Source organism: Coffea arabica, chromosome 7e (genome assembly GCF_036785885.1).
Source record: "Coffea arabica cultivar ET-39 chromosome 7e, Coffea Arabica ET-39 HiFi, whole genome shotgun sequence".
NCBI classification, from domain to species: Eukaryota; Viridiplantae; Streptophyta; class Magnoliopsida; order Gentianales; family Rubiaceae; genus Coffea; species Coffea arabica.
Window position 1 is genome coordinate 9,149,321 of NC_092323.1, and position 15,684 is coordinate 9,165,004.

Genomic DNA, 15,684 nt, shown 5'->3' on the forward strand with positions numbered 1-15,684 from the left:
TGAAAAGTGTTCCTTCACCTGGTTTTGTTTTTGTAAACACACACACACACACACACACTGCCACTGCAACCCTCACAGTTCACTTGCAATTGTCAGACTTAATAATAAGACGCCAGAGAGAGAGAGAGAGAGTAAAAGCAGGCAGTGCAGAGTGTACAGTGAAGTGAAGTTAATTTTGTGTAATAAAACTAAAAGTAGTAGTGTGTGTGTGTGTTTGTGTTGTAAGCTGTAGCCTGCGCCATAGTGGCGCAACCATATGGCCGCCACCGCCACCACCACCAATCTGTCTTCCTCCTCTTATCCCTGTTCTCTGCTGCTAAAATACGCTCCCGCTGCGCACTTTCATCAACTCCTGCTGCACCCGTATTCTTCCCCACAACAGCACATCTGAAACGCAGAAAGACGCGTACAAGTGAAGAACCAACCATGGCCACAATCACCATCCTTGTCTCACTCTTATTTATCTGCACCCCTTTGTTATCCTTGGCTGCTTCTGCCGATACTGAAGCCGAGATTCGGGCGCTCACGGTTTTCAAAGCCAGCCTTCATGACCCGCTGGGGGCGCTCAGCGGCTGGGACCCGTCGACCCCCTCGGCGCCTTGCGACTGGCGGGGTGTGTTTTGCTACAACGGACGAGTTAACGAGCTGCGCCTCCCGCGCCTCCGGCTCACCGGTGCACTCGCCCCACAAATCTCTGACTTGCGCATGCTGCGCAAGTTAAGTCTCCGCTCCAATTTTTTCAACGGTTCCATCCCGTCATCTCTTGCCAAATGTGTCCTCTTGCATTCTGTTTTCCTACAGTACAACTCATTTTCCGGCGCCCTGCCGCCGGAAATTTCGAACCTCACCAACCTCCAAATACTCAACCTCGCCGGGAACCAACTATCTGGGGAAATCCCCGGCGACCTCCCCACAAACCTCCGGTACTTCGACGTCTCTTCAAACTCATTCTCCGGCGGAATACCCGGAAGCATCTCGAATGTTTCACAGATCCAGCTCATCAACTTATCCTACAATCACTTCTCCGGTGAGATTCCGGCGAGCATCGGGCAGCTTCAGGGGTTAGAGTACCTCTGGCTGGACTACAACAACTTGCAAGGTACATTGCCTTCTGCAATCGCTAACTGCTCGTCTCTCTTGCATTTGAGCTCCGAAGGCAACGCCATTGGCGGCGTAATGCCGGCGGCGATTGGAGCTCTTCCGAAGCTTGCTGTCATTTCTCTGTCGCATAACAATCTCTCGGGTGTATTACCCGTTTCGATGTTTTGCAACGTTTCGATTTATCCGCCTTCTATTCGGAACGTTCAGCTGGGGTTTAATGAGTTCACAGGCATTGATTCGGCTGAGTCAGCAGGGCCCTGTTTCAGCGTTTTGGAGGTTCTAGAGCTCCAGCACAATCGAGTACGCGGTAGTTTTCCTTGGTTTTTACTGAATGTTACTACATTGACAGCCCTGGATGTTTCTGAGAATGATTTTTCGGGTTCAATACCTGTGGAGATTGGGAACTTGCGGAGATTGGGCGAGTTGAGGATGGCGAACAATTCATTTAGGGGTGACATTCCTGTTGGGATCACGAATTGTGGGAATTTGAAAGCTTTGGATCTTGAGGGAAATCTGTTGGCCGGAGAACTTCCTGATTTTTTGGCTGAGCTCAAGGCATTGAAGGTTTTATCGCTGGGTGGAAATCGGTTTTCGGGTTCGATTCCCTCTGGCTTCGGTAACCTTACTCAGCTGGAGTCACTTAACTTGAGAGATAATAGTTTGAATGGAAGCCTGCCTGAGGAATTGCTCAGCCTGGGCAATTTGAACATGTTGAATTTGGCTGGAAACAAATTCTTTGGGAGTTTGCCCACGAATTTTAGGAATTTAAGGCAACTGTCTGTACTGAATTTGAGTGGCAGTGGTTTTTCTGGTGCTGTTCCTGCTAGCATTGGAAATCTGTATAAGCTGACTGCTATTGATTTAAGCAAACAGAATTTCTCGGGGGAGTTGCCGGCTGATCTCGCGGGTTTGCCTGACTTGCAAGTGATTGCATTGCAGGAGAATGGTTTATCTGGGGATGTTCCTGAAGGTTTCAGCAGCTTAATGGGATTGCGGTACTTAAATCTTTCTTCCAATTTATTTTCTGGTAATATTCCCTCTACATTTGGATTCCTGAAATCCTTAGTAGTTCTGTCGTTGTCTAAGAATCACATTTCTGGTTTGGTTCCTTCTGAGCTGGGGAACTGTTCAGCTCTTGAAAATTTGGATTTGCACTCGAATTCTTTGAGCGGCCGAATTCCAGCTGATCTCTCACGTTTGTCACGCTTGAAAGCGCTTGATTTGGGTAGGAACAATCTCACAGGTGAAATACCGGGAGAGATTTCTAATTGCTCATCGCTAAATTCTCTTAAATTAGGAGAAAATGATCTTTCTGGTAATATACCAGATTCATTATCAAAGTTGTCGAACTTAACCACCCTCGATATCTCCTCAAACAATTTGACCGGCGATATTCCGGCAAATCTCGCACTCATCTCAAGCTTGGCCAACCTCAATGTTTCAAATAATAAATTGGAAGGTGAGATTCCTGTTGCTGTGGGTTCCAGGTTCAACAACTCTTCAGTTTTCATGGGTAATCAGGCCTTGTGTGGGAAGCCACTGGACAAAAAATGCGAGGAAGCTGATAACGGTGATAAGAGGAATAGGCTAATCTTGTTTATTGCTGTGGCTGCAAGTGGGACTTTGTTGACATTATCCTGCTGTTGCTTCTACGTTTACAGTCTTTTGAAGTGGCGCCAGAAGCTCAAACAAGGGGCTACTGGGGAAAAGAAGCCTAGTCCAGCAAGAGCAAGTACTAGAACAAGTGGCGGTCGTGGCAGTGGGGACAATGGAGGTCCCAAACTTGTCATGTTCAACAACAAGATCACATTGGCTGAAACCATAGAAGCAACAAGGCAGTTTGACGAGGAGAATGTGTTGAGCAGAACGCGATATGGGGTATTGTTCAAGGCATGTTACAATGATGGAATGGTGCTCTCTATTCGCAGGCTCCCTGATGGGTCACTGGACGAGAACATGTTCAGAAAAGAAGCTGAATCACTAGGCAAAGTGAAGCACCGGAACCTAACGGTTCTTCGTGGATATTATGCCGGCCCTCCTGATGTCAGGCTTCTAGTCTATGATTACATGCCCAACGGAAATCTAGCCACATTGCTTCAAGAAGCGTCGCACCAGGATGGCCATGTCCTGAATTGGCCAATGCGGCACCTAATTGCACTGGGCATCGCGCGGGGGCTTGCCTTTCTCCACACCGCTGCAATGGTCCATGGAGATATCAAGCCACAAGACGTTCTCTTTGATGCAGATTTTGAAGCTCATCTTTCTGATTTTGGCCTAAACAAGCTGACCGTAGCAACCCCAGCAGAGCCCTCAACATCAACATCAGTGGGAACGCTAGGCTACATATCGCCAGAGGCAGCAGTAACGGGCGAAACTACGAAGGAATCAGATGTTTACAGCTTCGGCATCGTGTTGTTAGAGCTACTAACGGGGAAGCGGCCAGTGATGTTCACTCAAGACGAAGACATAGTGAAATGGGTGAAGAGGCAACTGCAGAGAGGGCAAATATCAGAACTGTTGGAACCAGGACTGCTGGAGCTAGACCCCGAATCATCAGAATGGGAAGAATTCCTGTTAGGCATAAAAGTGGCCTTACTTTGCACTGCACCAGACCCTCTAGACCGACCCACCATGGCCGATATCGTATACATGCTCGAAGGCTGCCGGGTTGGCCCCGATATGCCATCTTCCGCCGACCCCACCTCCCAAGCCTCACCTGCATGAAAGGTCACACAATGCAACAGCAAGCGGCCCAAAAATCCAATTCCTTCCACAAATTTTTTTCTTTTTTTCTTTTTTTTGCCCTTTTAGTGGGGTATCTGTTAGTGGAGTAAATTTTTGGGGGGGAACATTAAAAAAAAAAATTGTAACGATAGTTAGATTTGAATTTCAGGATCTTATTTCATTTGTCAACAATCTTGATTCTGCAAGATTTTTGCCAGCATTTAATTGTTTTTGTTTTAGAGCATGAAGACCCGTGACGGCCGGGATTTTGTGAGTAGCAGTGGTTGGTTGTTTTCTGGACCACCAGGGAAGAAGGGTGATGACTGATGAATCAATAAAAGATTATCCATTTTTTTTTCAAAAAAAAAAAAAAAAAAAAGAAAGACGGGTGCTGGTGGTGATAGTGGCGGTGGGGGGGGTGGGGTGTTGCTGTTTTGGGTCAATGATTTGGACTGGTCCGGAGTTGAGGCGGAGGAATCAGAAAAGACTAAAGAGTGAGATGGGATGGGTCCCCTCCCCGCCAAAGGGCTTTCCCGCCAAGTACGAGCGGAAAGTACCTGAATTTGCTGCAGTTGCCGTCACGTGTCACGTGGATTGTATCTGCCAACATCTGACAAATAATGGTCCTCTCGGGCCGCTGAAAATGTAGCCGTTAACGTTTAGGAAGAGTCTCCATGGACCATGCTCCCTCTCTCTCTCTCTAGTATGCCAGAGCTACGGAGTTAGTACTAGTGAAGAAGATGCAACAGGCAAAATCAAAATTTTTACTAGGAATTGTTGTTAATTGTTTCCCTTCTCCAAAGGTCCATTAGGGTGTGTGAAAAAGTCAAAATAGTCTACGAGACCCGTGCCATGTTCAAAGCTAGATCAAGAGAGGGCTTTCTAGCTACTATAGCCGCAGCCAGAAGCCATCTACAATCCCTTGTGTTTAATGAATAATCATGCATCAGATTCAAAGACAGCTAAGCTAAGCTGTTCAATTGTTAATGCGTAGTTAAGAATTACTACTGTTTCAAAATATTTATTTTAACTCCCGGTGTATAATTTGTCTAGCAAGTTCGAAGCTCTTATCCGACAATTATTTACTAGCAATATAAATTGTGGAGGCTCTTGTCCGTTTTAAGTTTGGCCCTGTCTTTTATCTCTGTTTAAAGGCAAAATGCCATGGAGAGGGACCAGAGAGTCCGGGGATGAGGAGAGCTGACAAGAAGAGTTTTTTTTGACTTTTATAGGAGGTGGAAGGTGGAGGTGGGGAGAGCCCAGGAGATCATGGATAGGGACTCATGAGAGACGACAGCGAAGATGATTCATCCTGGGGCCTTCAGGTGAACTCATTTCGAACTTTTGTGTGGCCTCGTGTTTCCCTCCCCTGAGTTTTTTTGAATTTTTTTTTTTCTCTTTCTCTCACGATAGGGTACGGTTCCAAAGCAAAAATAAACGGGTCAGTTTGGGGGTTGAAGATTTTTTTTTTTTTTTTAAATATAGCATTTTTTGAAATGTAATATATGTGAGATAAAAAAAAAGAGGTTAAAAAAGTAAAAATATGATTGAAAAACTTGTTTATAATGCAACACTACTTTTTATGATTATATTTATATGTCATTGAACTCAAAATTTAATTATAAATAAAAAAAACTTTAATGTCTCATGTAACGGTCCACATCACTAAAATAGTGTAGTACGGTGTGTAATTGATAGCTGGGGCAAGAGTTTATGGATGGAGGCAGCCTAGCGGAAGGCTGGAAGCAGACGAGGCCAAGCAGTAATGTTTTGGATAGACTCTTGTCTCTGATACATGCGCAAGATAGATTTTAAACCATAAGGTGGCCGTTGTATTGCAGACAGTTTAGTCGAATTATTGGCAAAGAGTGAATAATTTGTTCATTTGGTACACGTGATCAAGCTGCTGCCACCAATCATGTAGCTCATCGCTCCAGTGTAAAGCCGATTCGATGCTTCTTAAACACAAATCGCGACGGATTAAAAGTGCAATTCGGAAGAAGATCAGTGGTTCACAAGTCCAGCGGCCTTCAGGAGAGCCTGGAGTGATGCAATGATGCGCAAACGGTCAAAAACATATCATATTCACGAGCTTTGTTTTGATAGATTTTTTTTTTAGAATATCCTTGAAATGTACATTTCTACCATCATTTTTATTTCGTGTACATAAAATTCCCAAAAAAGTGCTACTACTATATTTGTTTTTTTTTCTAAAATCACTTAACAAAATTATGACACATGAAGCACATGAATAAGAAATTTAGCAATTTCATCCTTTCACAAGTGTCCACTCTGAGAACACAAAATACAAAAACTGTATAAATCCTCGACAAAGTTTCAGCAAACTCCAAAGACCAAACACATCGCAGCAGTCTGTCCATCTAATTCCAGGTCAAGAAGAATCAGACATCGGAGAGACGCACTGGTCAACTTTACATTACGACAAATTTATTTTAAACTAAGTACAGTATCAGTTTGACATACGCAAATTTAACTTAAACAGAAAATTATATGTTAGATTCTGCAAAACCCAATGTAGCATAGAACCAACCATTCCTCTAATGACAACATCCATTCTAGAGTACCACACACCATTAGGAGTTAAGGTTGACACTGCATTTGAGTATTATAATTCTGGATTAACAACAATAAGAAGAATCCTACTACAGTGGCACTAGTTCCACAATATAGTTTCCTTTAGCTCCCTGTAAAGTACAGCACAGCAATAATGGGACAATCCCTTACAAATCTTTATTCTAGGGAGGGAGGTGCTCTCCAGATTTACAAGCAGCATAAAACTACTAAATGAGATGATGAATAAGAAACACAAGTAAATATAAGAGAAAAAGAATCCACTCCATGACTAGCATATCTCCCCACACGTGGACAAGCAAAAAATATTCCAGCTTATAAGTTAAACCGGAATACAAATTCTTAATCAGCTCTGGATTGGCCTGCTCGGGAAGAAAGGATAATCCCAACAATCAGTCCATACAGTGCCAATGCCTCAGCAAAAATGAGGATAAGAATCATCCCAACAAAAAGCTTTGGCTGTTGTGCATTTGCTCTGCAGTAGTAACATAAAAATTCTGAAGCACACTTGATAGTGGACATAAAATAAGTAACATTAGATGCAGAAAATCACTGGTGCTGCATAACAGGATGATAACTGCTGAGCCCAGGAGATTCATCATAAATCATAAATGAACAGAAATCATACTCAAAGCTTTTCTGTTCTAAGTTTAAAGGCTATGCTAAGAGTGGGAAACCATTTTACTAATTACAACACAAAGGTGACTGACAGGTTGTAATAAGTAGAGCAAGAAGTTTATCAGTTGAAATAAGCAATAGAAGGACACGATCACTAAAGAGTAGTCCTTCAAAGTAACCTCACAACACTTCCTTTCTTTTTTGCATGTTTACCTGCCATAAGTATTTTAAGATAAGGAATATATTAAGTTATGTAAAGCATCAGAGATTCAAGTCTCTCTTTCTTCTTCTTCTTCTTTTTTATTTTTCAACTCAACTGCATTGAAAAGTAGGTTGATGAAACAAATACTAAAATACAAACAGACTGGAAAGTATTAGGTACCTTAATAAAAGGAACAGTTGTAAGATTCAATTTTTTTTCTTTTCTTTTTTTTTTTTAATAACTCAGCTACATTCAAAAGAAGGTTCATAAAACATAATACAATAATAACATTGATTAAAAAGACTACATGGTTACCAAGTAATTCAGATTGCAAGGTATCAGACACTTTTGCGGCTGGTAAGAAGTCAATTATGACTATGAAAATTAATTAAAAGGACTTGAACAAAATACTCATCGCAACACACTAACCTTATTAATCAGCATTTTTGAAATTTCAAGAAGCCAAAATATAATCATAGAAGGAAACACCTCCTATGAGACATGGTTATCAAGTAATTCAGATAGAAAAGGTAATTAGGTGCAAGATACTTTTGGTGCCAGCGGTAAGTCAACTATGACTATCAACATTGGTTAATAAAACTAGGAGACAATACTCATCTCAACATGCTAATCTTCTTAATTAGCATTGCTAAAACTTCCAGAAGCCTAACTATAACCATAAAAGGTTGTCATGTATTTCACTATCTGAAAGTTTTCCAAAGAGGTATTACAGAAAGTACATAAATCATAGCGAAATTCCTCATTTAACTCCATTTTCATTCTTCTTACTCCACTGTCCTGGTATTGCATCTAACAGTCAACAACATATCAATCCAACTTTTCAGTTCATTGACATTGAGTTTGCCAATTGGGTAGCAGAATCTGAGCATTGAGGATGTCAGGCCTACCCAAGACCCCTGGATCCTCTAACTGAATGCATGCCCTTTACAATGGCATTTGAGACACTTTCTCGTAATTATAGTTTCATAATTTTACCTACTACATTCATCTTTGCAACAAAATCAAGTTTCTTCACATCAGCTTACGATCTCTACATGTTTGTCTACTAATGATACAGAGTTACTATGTTTAGAAAGTCAACACAACCGCTAGTTTGTCATCTACTGAAGTTCATCAATAATCATCTATCTAATGCAGATTGAAATGCAAAAAGGCAACTATCATACTTCACTTTATGATCTTTAGGTTTCTAGTGAAATTCAAGAGGCAACAATAAATAGCAGGCTGACTTATTACAAAACCAGAAATTCGACATGATAAGGAACATGAATAGTAATACAATATGGAAATGTGCATTAACCCTGAAGTAAGGTTACAATCAAGCACGGAGACCAGAAATGCACAACACATTCATAACGTTTTCTAAGAAGACGAGCCTCTAATTAGAGTCGAACAATCTCAAATGCAGTAGGCTTATCCCATACCAACATGTACCTTATAACATCTGTTAAAAATAGCATGTGTTCTCATAAGCTCTGCTAATCTACAAGGGATATTATCCGGAAATCCCAGCAAAATGAGCAGAAACAAGCTCCAAACAATGAGACCGCTATATAGTTCAAACAAAAAAGGCCTAAACTAAATGTCAGTAAGTTAGTTAGACACAGATATCCAACCCGTAGAAGCACAATTTACTAACATCAGCAAAAGAATAGCTGCAAGAACCAACACAAATAAACAATACATCTCAGTAATCAGGACAAAAACAAGTTAAACTACCTGACACCAGCATCACCGACAATTCCAATGGCCATTCCGGCGGAAAGGCCAGCGAGACCGCAAGCCAAGCCAGAAGAAAGATGTGCATAGCCATCAAAGAGGTAATAAGCTTTGGTCTTAGGATTAATTCCAGTACTGATGATGACAGCAATAATCAAACCGTAGATACCCAGCACACCAGCCATAACGACCGGGACGATCGACTTCATCACAAGCTCCGGCCGCATCACCCCCATTGATGCCACTCCCACCCCACTCTTGGCTGTCCCATAAGCAGCTCCCATGCCTAAATCCCCATAATAAACAGGAAAAATGAAAAACATAAATCGAAATGAAATTTCACAAAAAAATGTAAAAAGTAGTCATCTATGTTAGGGTTAGGGATCGTACAGGAGAAGACGAGGGCGGCAGCAGCGCCGAGGAAGCCGAAAAAAGGAGCAGTTTCATCGCCGCTGAAAGTTGATGACATTTTTCTTCAGATTAAGATCGCTTTTAGGTTAGAAACTAGAAATTTGATCGGAAATTCGATCGAAGGAGCTTTCCGGAATTGGGGGTTGTCTCTCTCTCTCTCTCTCTTTCTCTCTGTCTCTCTCTATTGCAGCGATCCGATTGGTAATTTTGGGTGTTATGACGCTGCTGCGCTGTTTCGCTCCAGATCACACGTTTTCTTCCCTCCGTCAGCTAAATCGATTTATGCTCGTGAATTTTCGTAGTGCAGTTTATGGGCGGGCTCCTTTGGACGGAAAGTTTCTGGGCTGATTGTGGTATTTAAGTTGGATCCATATGGTAACAGATGAGGTTTTCTGACATGGGTCACGACTAACTGGGCTTGCAGTGAGTCCTTTAGACTGATAAGGATCAAAATATGGAAGTCCAGCATGGAGAGACATGATAACCCCCCACAAGAGACATATATATGCAACGTCCAAATTTTCAGTTGAAACACTGTTGAGCCAAAATTCATGCTTGCTAAATTTGGCAAACAGCCTCTCTTTTATTAAAATTTTCAACACCGTCCTCAAATGATTCTCATGCTCCTCATTGATTTTAGAATAAATCAAAATATTATCAATGAAAACAATCACAAACTGATTCAAATAAGACTGTATCAAATCCATAAAAGCTGTAGGTGTACTTGTCAGTCCGAAAGGTATGATTAAAAACTTATAATGACCATATCTCGTTCTAAATGCAGTCTTTGCTTTGATCATATTTTTCAACTTTTTTATTTTGCGAGTCTATAAGTTTTATCCTCAATAATTCCTTCCTTGTAAAAGCCACTTAATCACAATTTATATGAACATGTTAATCTTTATGGGAGCGTAAATGCATTCTACTTATTGTATATCCTTTCTAAAAAACTTTTAATCTTCGTAATTTTTGGTGTAAATAAAATAAACAATGATAAGCTCTCTATGGTAGAAATTTTTTTTTTAAAAAAAATTTTGTAGCAACATTAGTGTAAATATATGGTCTCGAAGGAAGTAAGAAGAGAAAGCATCCACTCTGCCTACCTCTTTGGCTGGGTTCAACTTGGGTCATTGATCTGGCTGTGGGCAATTACTATGCGGGGCGGGGGAGGAAATCTAGGATGATGACTTCAATATTCAATGATTGTAAAATGTACTCCCTCCGTCCTATTTTGATAGTCCTGTTTTCGTTTTTCGTCTGTCCCAAATTGTAGTCCACTTTCCAATTGAAGAATGTAGTTGTATTTTAATTTTTCTAAAATACCCTTATTCAATATAAGTTGTTGTTACTATAAACATACCCCATTTAATGAGAGTTGATTCTTTTTTTACCATCAATTCAAGTTCCCATAAAGTTGTACTCTAATTAATGTGAGGGTATTTTAGGAAAATAGCTACCTAAATTGATTGTTCTAATAAAGTTAACTAATTTTTATTAAACTGTGTGAAAAAAGAACCAGGACTATCAAAGTGGGGCGGAGGGAGTAATAGTTTGGAATTACTTTTTCCCCACTTTTGAACTAAACTTTGTCTTATACTGCACAGGCCAGCCAAGCCCCTACTTAAAAAAGTAGTCAAAGACATGGAAAAATGAAATACTTCCAGTCCTAAGCTGTCAAGCAAGGGTTCGCAAAAACACCAATAATGCTCGAGGAATTAACTCCCAGGAAGTGCATGGCATCTCTCTCTCTCTCTCTGGTTGTTTTCAGTACTCCGTGTGGCTGGTGAACTAAAGTAGATGAACCCCATGAGACGAGACCACTTCTTGTCATCCTTGCATTTAGGCAAGTTTCGTTCAGGACCAACATTCTTTAGGAGATTCTGAGGAGGTGATTTAATTATCCTTCTCCATATATGTTGTTTTCGCACTTACTTAAAACAAATTGCCCCCACAGAGAACACCAGAGTGGTCTACCATCCTTGCATTTTTGTTCAGTTGTTCTCACTCTCAGTAGTGTAACTGTGTCGGCTTATTTACCGTCTTCTCAATTTGTAACATTTGTTTTAGTCAAGTAGTTGGTGGACTGCCCCGCGTGAATGGTCCAGCGGTAGCCTCCTTTCACAGGGACCGAGAGGTCCCGAGTTCGAGTCTCAACTCTGCTGGATTTCTCCGCGCACTTAACGTGCTAGGGTCAGGTTGGGGCGCTGGACCCGGACCGCAGGGATTAGTCGAGCCCCGTAAGAATTGACTCGGACATCCCTGTGTCGACAAAAAAAAAAAAAAAAGTAGTTGGTGGACTGCACCGGGCAATGAGATTCCTGATTTAGAATCCAAATGAGACTGTATTATCATCTTATTTGAAGGATAGATGAGATTATACATACAATTCATACTGTATACTGGTTCGAAACCAGAAGAATGTAAGGTAACCATACAGTTTAGTGGGTTTAGTTTTTGTTTTTCTTATGAGCAAATAGAAATACTTAGCTGTTGATATGTTATCCTCATCTCATAGTTCGCAGTATATAAGGTTAAGTTGCAACTGTTTATAACTTTGGCTTTTAAGTTTGTATGCCAAGTTTTCTTGAAAAAGTTTATCCCAAGAAGCCATCACTAGGATGAGGGTGAGTTTTATGAAGCCAACTTCTTATAATATCAGGTTCATTTAGACAAATGCTGGGATGGTACCACAAAGTCATTGAGAGTTTAAGAGGCAGAAGGAACAATCAACTCCAATACTGTATCCAATTAATTTCAGGGGGAAGATCAAGAACCCTTGCCTTGCTGATATGCTTTCTAGTCATTTTTTTACATTTCCGGTTCCTATTTTCCATGCGATTTTCCCTCAATTGCCAACTGACTCGAGAGTTAATATTATTGTGCCTCAAATACAAAAGAATTCCCTGATCAGGGGATGCTAAACTGGGCAAATAAAACTTTGCTTAAACATCAAATCATTCTAATCAATATTATGTGAAGCTGATGAAATATCGCCACCCCCTAATCGCCTAAAGATTCCTAAATGGACCCGTAACCTAGTCTAGTCATTCCTTAATGTTGGGAAAATTAGGATCAGAAATCGCGTGCAACACTTTCCGACGGGCCACCAGAATGTTCTATATGCAATTTTCAGTATCATTTCAGTAGTCCACTTGTCTCTCTCTCTCTCTTTTTTTAGGCTGACGATCAAGAAAAAAAAAAAAAAAAAGCCTTTTTTAGCTCATGTAACCATTGGGATTTGCTAACGATCGTTTTTTCTTTGAAATTACAATGGGAATCATGATCACACGGTTTTGAAATTTTTCCCTTAGTTCCTAAACGGGGCAATCATCTTTCAATTTTCCTAAACTTTTCGAGGCGAGAGCTGAATGAGAACTTAGCAGATAAGCATGTAAATTATTGCTCATAATAGAGAGATGTCTAATCAGCTCGTGTACGTGACAAGTGTAATCGAAATCTTCCACATAAACTCAGCAACCAGCAAAATTGAAATGATAGAGAAGGTAGATCAGAAAAAATATGCTTTTTAACAGAGAATCATATTAACTTTTGACAAACTCGTCCAGCAAGAACAAAGATTGCTCATCAAGGCAAAAAAAAAGAGAAAAAATGTGTCTAGAACCAAATCACAGGCATGTATGTCTGTGCAACAGAATACGCAGCAGAAAGATCAAATTAGTCAATTCCCAACGCGTTATAATTGATGATGTGAATTTGATCGGACCCCCCACTGAAACCTTAGAAAGCTCCTCCATTTACACGGGGCAGTGTCCAGTTTAAGCCAATTGTGAATACTCCATTGATCACCATGCCAAAGGGAAGAAAAAAAAAAAAAGGCCCTTCCTATCAGCTCAGCTGTGACCATCATTCTAGCTATCTCAATCGAATGGACCAGCTTGAAACCACTAAAATTTTGCTTGGCTAGAGAGTTCCTCTCTAGATTAAAATATCAAATGACTTCTTTGAATCCAGCAATATCGAGGGATTTTCCCAACAAGAAGAATACTGCAGGAAAAGAATAAGGAGCGCTGCAACTATTTAACAAGAAATTGGTACGAATTTGCTTAATTGGTAAAAGCAGAATGTGCCACTCGAGTTTGTTTTATTTGAAAGTGACTAGAACAACAAACATTTTCCTTCTTCTTGTTTGTTCTTGACACACGTTTGCTTCATTCCCTACAAGTTTTTTCTAGGTTGTAAAAAGTTCGATCCATTAAACCAAAAAAAAAAAGAGATATATACTACTATATCGCTGATCATCTGTCTGTCTGTCTGCCACATTTCTTCGTTTCTTTACTCATTTCATATCTTTCTCCTGCGCATTTAGATCTGCTTGACTTGTACTCCTCATGTAACCAAGTCCCTACACACACACACACAAAAAAAACCATGAATTTTGCTTTTGCCGTAATGATTTTAGTATTACAAGTCACGGCCCTCTCGCAGCTTAGCTCTACTACATATACCCATATGGAGAAATGGCTTGTACCCTTTTCAATCAGTCAATTAGGCTTTTCTTTTATATTCGATGGTCCATTAATTAGCCACAGGATATCCCACTCTAATTCACATGATGGTCAATCATCATCTCTCACAATGACAAGCTACTTTGAAAAGAATTACTACTCATCTTTAACAAAAATCGGGAATATTTGGCGTCAAACAAATTGCTGGCTAATTATTATTTAAGCCTAAAAGCGCTGAATTCAATCATGGGTTTATGGTTGAGAGGTTGGAGTCTTGAAAGTAAAACAGGCAGCAATAAATTCTTTTAGTAGCAAGAGGAGATGTTTGAATTACTACCTATAAGAGGTGCAATGATAGTGTGTATGGCCCTTGATACTTGGACAGGAGAAGCTTGTTTTTCACACCTCCAATATTATGCTAAAGAGAGAAATTGATCAAAGCAACTGTTGCGGTCTCAACTCCAGAAGAATTAACCTATCCACTCCGGCTCACATAATATACAGTTTTCTGAACTAAAACCTGTTTTGAGATTTTTATTTTCATTTACGTACGTGTGCTATATCTAATTCTTGGAAAGGAATTAACAATAATAAACCTTCGAAAAGCGCTCATGCTTTTATAGAATAAACTGTTAAGAAAATTTTGGAGACTATTTGATAACCAAAAAAAAAAAATTTTTTTTTTGAAAGGAATAAAGCAAACTAGCACATCCAAAAGTGAAGGGGGGGTAGAAAACTAGAGGAATGGATGTAAGACATCGTTATTGTGATTTCTCATTATCAACCACCAGCAACCATAAATCAATGTCATTAACCAACACTACATTTTAAAGATGATTTAAGGTGTAATGTTATAGAAGAATGATAAAAGAATTGAGGAGGGCTGGCCGGGGTTTTCACTTTTCATTTTCATTTCTTGTGGTTTGGAGGAATGTCAATTGTGGCCGAGGTCAAGATCTAAAACGGACCCCCCAAAGGGATCTTCTTTTGCTGGTTACGCTAACGGGTATCACTCTTGCTGGTTACTTTTTGTTTACTTTTTTTTTTTTTTGTTTTGTTTTTGGGAAGGTACTCTGTAGAAGAGTACACATGGACAACTACTTATTACTATTACCTTTTTTTTTCCGGGTAGAAGCTACTTATCCTTTTTTTTTTTTTTGTCTAATAGTAGCAATTTACACTGCTCGATACAGACGAAACGAGCGTATTACTGCATTTTCTGAATTTTTTTGAACAAAGGAAGCACAATGGGTCTAATTTGGTTACCATAATTTATAAATAAAATTTATAAATTTTATTTAACTTATATCATAAATATAATTTTTTATTATATTTTTGCCTCGTATACTTCCTATCACAAAAAAAAAAAAACTTACAATAAAATATTCTTTCAAATACAACCATTTCTTCCTTGTAATGCACGGGAGAACTCTAAGATGCTATCCCTGACATCGGATCAAAACTCAATGGTTAGGTACTTATCATTGTTGTTGGGTTCACAGGACCTAGAAGTCAGCAAGTAGCAACCTGCCAGGACAGCATTCACGACATCACGCGCAATGCTATTGGTTGGGAACAATGATTAAATACGCAGGGCGCCAATAATACTATATTATACGCACATGGGTATGAGACATTAGTAGTTCTGCCGTCTTTTTTATTTTTACTATTTGTTTTCCTCCTCCGAGAAAAAGGAAAATTTTCTGGGTTTAAATTAAAGAAACAGTGAAGGAACCGACCCAGCTAGGAATAGGAGGGGAGGTTATGGTGGGGGACCATAAAAGTGGGGGTCCCAATTGAGTTCAATGATGCGGTCCGCCGCATGATTGG

General features: G+C 40.1%; 2 protein-coding genes across 2 annotated transcripts; one reads left to right on the forward strand and one right to left on the reverse strand.

Moving 5' to 3' along the window:
* Positions 1 to 4,208, forward strand: LOC113701497 (uncharacterized). The gene has a single exon (XM_027222195.2). The coding sequence runs from the start codon at positions 427 to 429 to the stop codon at positions 3,823 to 3,825; it is 3,399 nt and encodes a 1,132-aa protein (XP_027077996.1). The 5' UTR covers positions 1 to 426; the 3' UTR covers positions 3,826 to 4,208.
* A 2,211-nt stretch (positions 4,209 to 6,419) lies between these two features.
* On the reverse strand, positions 6,420 to 9,635 carry LOC113699129 (V-type proton ATPase 16 kDa proteolipid subunit). Its single transcript, XM_072059276.1, has 3 exons — positions 9,368 to 9,635; positions 8,978 to 9,263; positions 6,420 to 6,892 (listed from the first exon to the last, which is right to left on the reverse strand). The coding sequence occupies exons 1-3, from the start codon at positions 9,444 to 9,446 to the stop codon at positions 6,760 to 6,762; spliced, it is 498 nt and encodes a 165-aa protein (XP_071915377.1). The 5' UTR covers positions 9,447 to 9,635; the 3' UTR covers positions 6,420 to 6,759.
* Positions 9,636 to 15,684: the final 6,049 nt, after the last annotated feature.